This window comes from Sphaeramia orbicularis, chromosome 4 (genome assembly GCF_902148855.1).
Source record: "Sphaeramia orbicularis chromosome 4, fSphaOr1.1, whole genome shotgun sequence".
Lineage (NCBI taxonomy): Eukaryota > Metazoa > Chordata > Actinopteri > Kurtiformes > Apogonidae > Sphaeramia > Sphaeramia orbicularis.
Window position 1 is genome coordinate 11471792 of NC_043960.1, and position 9533 is coordinate 11481324.

General features: G+C 37.9%; 1 protein-coding gene across 2 annotated transcripts in view; it reads left to right on the forward strand.

The window, feature by feature from the left end:
* Positions 1-9306, forward strand: part of syde2 (synapse defective 1, Rho GTPase, homolog 2 (C. elegans)) — an 89297-nt gene extending 79991 nt beyond the window's left edge. For both annotated transcript variants that reach the window (XM_030131763.1, XM_030131764.1), the window contains exon 8: positions 5379-9306. In XM_030131763.1, the coding sequence (XP_029987623.1) occupies positions 5379-6076 (698 nt within the window). In that variant the 3' untranslated portion in view covers positions 6077-9306. The remainder of the gene's footprint in view (positions 1-5378) is intronic.
* Positions 9307-9533: the final 227 nt, after the last annotated feature.

Genomic DNA, 9533 nt, shown 5'->3' on the forward strand with positions numbered 1-9533 from the left:
TTCCAAAAACAAAACATACTAAAAACGAGTAGCACTATAGCAAAGGCAAAAATTAAACACATATGCTTTTTATATTGCTTGTAATTGGGATGAAGTAAACATCTGTTGAGTATTTTAACGTAAAATTGTTTGATTATGTTGAATTAAAAACCCACAAATGCAGCGGGACCACCACACCCACGAACACTGGCTGAACAGCAAAAAATATGAACACCACACAAGGGTTAAATGTGTCTACTTGTTTCTGTTTCTTGCATCTGTCTCAAGAAACTTTTTTTTTTTTTTTTTTACAATGCATATGCATGTAGTATTTTGGAAACACCCCTCCCCGTCCCCGCCATGTCTTCATAACATCACGGACATACTTTATCCCCTGAATCCTGATGTCCTCAGAGCTCTGCTCCCCCATAACCTGCAGCTTAAACCAGATCGACTGACTGATGTCTGAAGACGGACTGACTTTGTGTCTGGTCTGTTCTAAATTTAACTGCATCCTTCAACTCCCACATTGAACCAATTCTGCATTAACCACTGACACTGGGCACCCTCCGCCCTCCTTTACATCAACTGAAACAAGAAGAATTACCGAATAAGTCAGCAGTTGGAAATGCCATAATTGCAGATAGAAGTGGTATTTAAAGATGGATTAAAAAAAAAAGTGCTTCAGCTATTTTTTAGAGCCCAGGACATACATGTAGACAACAAAAAAGGGGCGAGTTGTCGTCTATATGTAGCCGACAATGCAAATAAGTGACTCTGCTCTCCGGTTTGCAGCTGATGTCACCCGGCATGTGGCTCTAACGGCCTGTAATAACCGTCACAAAGCTCTCCATCCAGGTTCAAGCCTTTGTTTACACCCTCAGTGACATCTTTGTTCTGTCCTCCCCGATGCATAGAGTAGAACTCCTGGACTATAATTAAAGGCATTCCAGACTTAACCTTAGCCTCTAGACCCTGAAGCTTCACCCTAGCATTTCACAATCATTATGGGATATTTTCAGCCACCTCCTTCACACCTCTCACACGCATACCACGGCATTGTTGCTCAGACCTCAAGTGCGCCGGTCCTTAAGCAAGCGCAAAGACATCTGAGAAATTTCTGCAGAAACATTTGCACTACTTACAGCACAGATGTCAAACATGTGGCCCGGGGGCCAAATCCGGCCCGCCAAAGGGTCCAATCCGGCCCGCGGGATGAAGTTGTGAAATGCAAAAATTACACTGAAGATATTAACAATCAATGGTGTCAAAATCATTTTAATTCAGGTTCCACATACAGACACATACAGTCCAATTAGATTTCAAGTGGGTCAGACCAGTAAAATATTATCATAATAACCTATAAATTATGACAACCCCAAATTCTCTCTTTGTTTTTTAGGTGTAAAAAAAGTGAAATTACATGAAAATGTTTACATTGCCAAACTATACTTTTACAAAAAATGTGAATAACCTGAAAAAAAATGAACAAACAGAAATGTCTTAAGAAAAGTAAATGCAATTTTATCAATATTCTGCCTGTTACTAAATGTTTTGTGCGAGTGTAACACACATGTGTAAATGATAAACTGAGGCATAATATTGTTAAAATTGCTCTTGTTTTTCTTAAGATAATTCAAGTTGTTCATGTTATTCAGATTTTTAAGGAAACTTTGGAGATGTAAACCTGATCATAATATAATTTTACTTTTTTCAATGTTACTATTTTACTGGTCCAGCCCACTTGAGATCAAATTGGGGTGAATGTGGCCCCTGAACTAAAATGAGTTTGACACCCCTGATTTACAGGATGTGAGACAACATGAGCATAGGTGTTTGTGGATGAGGCAGGTGTGGTTGTTGTGCGCTGTAGTTGTGCTCATATTCTAAATCCATCTTGTCTGCAGACTAAGGCTGGGTTGCACCAATGAGGATTAATTTTTGATCCAATTTAAATCAGGGTTCAACTTTAAATGACTTCAGTCTTCTTATTAAGAAATATCACATTCAACCATCTCTTTAAATGTCAGTTAAGTTTGCCCTGAACATAGAATTACTATATATCACTTTAATGTTATGAGGATGGTTATGTTAATGAGGAGGTTTAACTTTTACACTGGCTGCTGTTTTGAGAAGGTTGAGAGATGTTTTTCTCGAAGGACAATTGAGCTAACTTTTGAGGTAGCTTGTAACTATGAAATGTTTTGTTAAAGACAGCTGAAAGTTAATGGTTACCCCTTGATTTACACTTACTTTCTCTGCGTAAGAGAGCATTGTCATGTTACTTATTGTTTTATATCAATAAATTACTGACCTGAGAGTCTAGTTATTAATGGTAGGAGCGCTATGAAGTCTTTACTCCCTCATTTTAATCCTAGCATTGCTACACTTTAATCTTTGTTGGTGCAACTCTGTCTATGAATAGGTGTGAGCAGATGTTTAGATATTTTTGAAGGATAAATGTTGTGTGTTTGTTTTGATTAGTTTGAGGGATATTAGCCTTCACAATGAGTGGTGCATTCAAACCACTTCAATAAAATCAGTACAAATGGTTCATTTTGCCTTTTGTACTAATGTAACTTTGCTGACAGCTAATCACTTAAATCATCAGTGAATCATGTCTGAAATTAAATAACACAGTGTCTCTTAAGGAGAATAATAGATGTTTGTTTTAGGTAATTGGTTTGGTTTTAGCCTCAGGATAGTTGCAGGGCTTGCAAACTCTCCACATAAATACCGTATCATCAAGAAACACTTTGGATGAATGAACTGGATCCAACGTGGTTCATAAACATAGACTGCAGAGACAACCATGAAGTCACCCGTTGGTTTGTCAATTTCTGTCTTGAAGCCATGGGTTTATGCCTGGGCCGTCACCATATTGGCTTTGTGGAGACAGACCTGACCATATTCAGACAAAAGAGGCGGAGCTGGGAGAGTGGGAGGTGTGATGGTGAGCTAATGCTAAAGGCTAGTGTACTGACACGATAAAATAGGAAACGCATAACAAAATCATTTGACAGTGTTTGTGTAATTTCACAACTATAGTCGAGCGGTCTGCCAAGAAAAATGTTTTATTCAATTAACAGAAGCTCTGAAAGTCTGACTTTTCTGGTGAGTGATTTGTCAGTCACATCTGTCCAAGACGAACAGGACAGAGGCTGAAGTCTTCTTTTAGGCCCAAAATTGGGTTAATGCAGCAATAACTTAAAAATGAACACTTAAGAACACTTTGTAGAGGGTTCAAATAAAACCAATGAGACCAGAATGACTCACTGGAATTAAATAATTGCCAGTATTTTTAGAGAGAAGTTTTTTGTTAGTCTGTGGGAGCCATGGCTTTTTGGAGCCAGCACCTAGTGGCCATCAGCTGTATTACACTTTGAAATGCTTGGCGTCACTTTCAAACCAGGGTTTTATCTCTTGTTCATGAGTCAATATTAGTTTTGTTTTAAGCTTTTGTAAAAAAAAAATACCTAAGGGAAAAATATTCAATCATTTAAGCCAGCTAATGATTGAAAGACTACATACAGTACTAATACTAATTCAGGATCCTTTTATTTTGCACTTGTACGTAACTTTTGGGCCTAACTGTTCTGTTTGTTGTCCCTCTCCAATCCAGTAAGGGACAGCTAGCGGTGTCAACAAGTGTAGGTAACACAGAGAAAGACAGACAGGTAACCGGACTGTGCTGGTTGTGTTGGTTTGTTCACTGTTAACTCTTTGTAGCACAGTCAGATGATGCTCACATTACGTCCACACAGGGTTCAGTTTAGCTATTTTTTTTTTTTACATTTTATTTATAGCCTACAATTGGTAACTGTATAAAAGGACTGCATAGAGTGCTGTGCTTTGACTTGAGCATGGTTTTCTCTGACTGGAGCATGGTGTGGCATGTTCATTAGTAGTATTTTGGCAGGACATGTGTCACACATCAAACCTCCCACAGAATATTAAACATGCTGATGATTTATTTAACTTCATTCAAGTGGTTTCTGAATACTGTAAATCAGGCTAGGTTACATAAAAAGTTTTTTTTTTCAAAGCATGTTTTCTTATGTGGGTTTGCTGATGAAGCTTCCTACAGGGGAGGGTAAAGGATTGGTTCACATAAATTACAAAATATCATGTTTTCTTACATCTGGTTATGTCTAACTCTGCAAATAGTTTTGGTTTAAAATGGTCATATCTAGTCTCCAGAACCAATATTATGGAATTTTATTTGCGGTAAAAATCTCAATAACAGTGTGTGTTTTCATAAATGATGTACCTGCAGTCCACAAAGTGTGTTCACAAACCTCAGCATAAGAAAATATCCTTTAAAAGTTGTTGACAGTGTTAAATTCAGTGAATTATGCAAGTAACCAGAATCAAACTTGGGGTTCAGGGCTGCTACTCGTACCAAACTTTACCAAATTTGTACCACTTGTAAAGAAAAGTTATGTCCAAAGTACTAGTTGGCTATAGTTTTCAAGATACAGTATTGGGTCAAAAAGTGAAATTCTATGAATTAATGAAAGAATAGGTTTTACCAAAAAGGAAAGTTTGTCTTAGAGCCACCAGATCTACTTGAAAACACTGTCTGCAATATAATACATTCACTTTTCAGGTTCTTTCAAGGGTGAGATTTATAAGTAAATAGTGTAAATGTACATAAACCTGTTTACATATACAATAACACTTTATCATACATGTTCAACACATTAGTGATCCTCACATTTGACATTTATTTTTTAACCCATTTTATCAAAGTATCTAAGATTTAACACGTTTTGTCACTAAAGGAAATAATCTCCCCAAAATTGTAAACCAGTGTTTTTAATAATCAATGAAGCCAGTAACCAACATTTAGAACCACTGTAGTTTTGTGTTAAAATGAGAATCTATTTGACATGCATTTATACTGACTCTCAAATTAAATAAAGAAAATACAATTAAATAATATGGAACCAAATGGATTATGAATAAATCACTGCTACTACAGAGTAAACATATCAGTGTAATCAGATACTACGATACTGAGCGGGGCACAACACTCGAAACCGCTTCCTACTGTCTGTACTCATACAGACAGAAGGAAGCGGCTGCATCAAAGAATAAAGAAAACAGAAATAGAAGATAGAAAGATACCAGGCTGAAAGTGTAAAGTATCACATCTGATAACCTGCCATGCTGATACTCAGTCATACAGAGCTTAATTTACCTGTAACAGCACAAATTGTCAACATCTCAAAGCATAAACTACTAAAACCAATAATATCTGCCCAGATGCCACTAGAAATAAGTAAGAAAATATACAGAGTATTTTGAAATGTTGTGAACCAGCCCTTTAAAGCTTCTAGGTCAGTTTATTTAACTCTCATTAACTCTATATTTTGTATTTTTCCTGTCTCCTCCAGTTGTTGATCCACATGGTCAGTCTTCTTCTCAGCCCCCCGCCGCCTCTTTGGCTCTGACCTCGTCCGACCTCCTCTCGGCCCCCCCTCTACGACGGAGAAAAGAGCGACCCCAGGTTCTGAACTTCACCGAAGCAGAGATGGCCGGCGTCCTACGTCCCAAACCGGGGAGACTGGACAGCCCGAGCAACCGCTACGCCGGCGACTGGAGCGGCTGTGGGGAAAATTACTTCCCGTGTGAAATGCTGCCGCCTCCCAACAAAGAGGAGGCAGACTATGACGACGTGCCCTCTGAGGACGTAGAGGTGCCCGAGGAAGAGCAAGAGAAACCTGCAGAGGAGGATAAAGAGCAGAACGTCACCAGCTCTGATCCTGTCGACCTAGAGCAGCCTCCGAAACAGGAGGCGGTGAAAGAGGACGAGAAGGACGAGCAGGAGGAGGAGACGCAGGAGACACAAGGAGAGAGTGACGGTTCGGGTAAAGGACCGCCGCTAGAGGACGAAGAGGACAGGTTGTGCCATCACATCCTGCCGCCACGGCTTCCCAAAGAGCACACCTACCAGGCCTACATGAAAATCCAGGACATCAGCCCCGTGCTGAGCAACAGGGTGAACCTGAGGGACCTGCAGGAGAGCATCGACACTCTGATAGGAAACCTGGAGAGAGAACTCAACAAGAACAAGCTCAATGTCGGATATTGACTCCTCCGTCAGTCATATTCATTCATCGTAGCCCGGCGACGTTAAGGACAGAGAGACCTCCTTTATCAATCAAGGTGCTTCAGGATATAGCCACAGCGTTTCCATGGAGATTCTGTGATGTGACACCATGGCTGCGTGGTGCGTGGTGCTGCTATGAAAACCTAAAGAATGAGATGAGAAGAAATGTAACGGGGCACTTCTGGCATTTGTGTCATTTTTGTACCTTACCCATAGACATTCCGAAATGTTTTAATTTTCCTTTTATTTTGTCAGTTGTCTTACTTTATGTTTGTTCGGTTTTGTTTTGGTCCGGTTATGTGTTCCATGTTGTTATTGTTGCTTCTCTTCTTATTAGAAGAACCCATTGACCCCTCAGGGGTTTAAAAGGTGCCTTAATTGTGTGAAGGTGGTACGTCAAGAGGAAAATCACCCTGAAACATCCCCTCCTGCGATCTCGAATTACCTACATAAACTGTTCTCTAAATCAGATTTTATATTTTCAGATGATACGAATCAGGATGTGACTTAAAATGAGTATTAGGAGCTTATTAAGAGAAAGAAAAGAAATTAGGAGATTTTTTTCTGGAATTAAATTAAAATATTCAGAATGAATAGTAATAAATTAGGCACAACATAAATAAATGATGTTGAAATACCTTTTTGTCTTGATTCTCATACTGTCAACATTTAGACTTTATTCTCATAATTCACCAAATTAAAATACCTCCTCATCCTATTATTCCCTTAATATAGTTCTTGTATTCTATCATACACTTTATCACATGTTTTGTGCATGTTTGTCGGAACTTTTGCAGTGTCCATTCACTGACAAAAGCACAAACATACATTTATTACACCATTTCAACGCTAACATCCCAATATTTTTTTTATGAGGTTTCCAATTCTGTGTTTGGACATGGAACAAATCAAGACCTGGTCAGCAGTAGAGGAAAACTGCAGGCATTTCATATGAAAATTGGTCTCTAAAAGAAATGAGTAATCGCATAATTAACTAAATGGAAAATATGAAAAGGAGTCGAGGAAACCCTGTATTGATTTTGCCAGTAGAAGAAATTTGTTCCAGTGTTGTGTTAAACCACACAGTGATTCATCAGAACGCCGGTCTGTAATTTGAGCAAATGTAAAAAGTAAAAACTGTATTATATTATGATGTATTATGTAAATATCAAACTTGTTAACTCTGCAAAACAAACTAAGATCCAAGGAAGAGGATTCTGTTTTAGGGTGGCTTTCCTCTGTAAGGCAGCAGAGAGCTTTTCTATTGAGGTATGAAACACTAAATGTTGTACAACAATAATGCACTTATGAGGCAGGCAGTAGTGTAGATTTTCATTTTAGCTCATGCAGTTACTATTGTGGCTGTAGTACGGGAGAATCAGCTGCCCCAGAAGAAACGGTTTAACAATGTATTTACTCTGTGCATTGATTGAGATGTTTAGATGCCCATCTGTGCACAGACACCTGCCAGAATTAGATAAGAGATCAGTTTAACACTCTTATCTGTGTTCACACGAGGGTCCTCAGTAAAGATGTGTTTGATCTTATGCTCAGAGAGAAAATGTCTTTTATGTGGCATCGTATTTGTTGGACATTTTCAGAAATATGCGTACTTGCTTCCCTTGTAAAGCATTCGGATGAAAAATGTGTAAAATCTCGGCAAGAAATACGCTTATTTTTCAACATGTCAAACAGCAACGCTTCTGCTTCTCCCAGCTTTTGGCCGAACCGTGAAATACACACAGCTAAATGTGAAGCACAATTTTCAGAGCAGTTGAAGCTGTTAGCGGTGGGCTTCAGTTAGTACGACTTAGTTAGCTGCCTAAATCGACAAAGGACGTTTTCAGCAATCCAGGGATTCAGAATGATCAGTATTTAACCTATATGTATATGTATATAATTATATAAATGTATTCGGAGTATATAATTTTTACAGCTTATATTTCAATGGTGTATTTAAGTACCTCCGATGACCTCGTAGTGTTAGCAATAGTCGCTTTCCTCCCTTCAAGCTACCTGTACACATGTTAATGTGCTGAACTAATGGTAGACGTTTAGCTGTAAAATTATATGATAAAATCGTGCTCTTGCAGAAAAAAGTGATATTGTTATTTTTGTTAAATTGTGTATATATTTGATGTTTTTTTGTCTCTGGTGGACTAAAGCTGTGTTCATGATTTTTTTTTTTTTTGGTGTTTTTTAAAGGTACAGTACTGAACGTTGCATGGTCAAAAGCTTTACTGACGTGAAAGGCTACTTCTCATCTGCCTTTGTATTTGATATTTATGTGTAAAGACACTATTTTGTAATGTTATGCTTATTTTGTTTGTCACCCTGTTACTCCAACAGAAAGATGACTGTAAGATTTTCTCCAAAGGATGTAAAGGATCCGCTCAGACTGATCCATCTAAAAATCTGATATGGCTAAAACTAAATGAAATATTGTGGATAAAATATGTATTTAAGTGCTCTTTAAGAAAAGATCTTATCTAATATAAAATGTACGTTTCTAATATGCCAATACTAAAGTTGTCAGAGAGAATGTAAAACAAGTAGTTAATGTGAGATATAATGTGTAGTCAAGTTTGATCAATAGTGGATTCTTAAAAAAGCAATTTAATATTATTTGGAAGCAGGAAAAAGTCAATAAATGATGAATTAATCAGTATGGCTAAATTTCACTTTATTAGAAACTGTATACTCTTTGAATTCAGTGTCAAACTCACAGTAATTAATCAATAAATGTGAAATTGAATCTTTATTTTCCCACAGAATCCAGTGAGAATCCTAACATTAGCCATAGCTTCTGGAGCCAAGCTCTATCGATGCAAACCATTTGTTTAAGTTCCTCTCAGCGCGATCAATCGTTCAATCTATCTATATAATATTTAGGTTGAGCTTTTTCTTTCTATGAACCAATGTGAGATGTATTAAGACAAAAATGTCAAAATGATTTCTTATTTAGTGATGGTGAGGCGTAGTTTTTAACATCCATGGTTTGATGGATGTTTTTACTCTGCAGTTCATATTTCTTTGCAGGTTTTCATGTGAACTTTAATCAAAATTTCATCTCTTATGTTGAAGTCATGCACATTTTTCTGTCTTATCCTTTTTGTCCTTTGGAGAAAACCTACATGGAAAGCATCACTGAACAGAAAGTTGCTTTGTATTGATCCCGTATGGTCATAATAAAGTATATTATTTTACTTTCACGTGGCTTCTGTGTATTTTGTGCTACGTTATGGGCGCAGATTACCCCATAATTGTGTTTTTCCTCTGGGTTATGAGCTTGGCCACAGGTCGTTTGGGATTATCAGGTTCACCTGCTATGGTGCCCTCACCTGGCTGTAATTGACCCTTTGCTAAGTCCCGCCCTAGAACCACCACTGATCAATTATACGTTAGAAACATTAACTAAGAGAGGAGTGCCTGGCAAGCA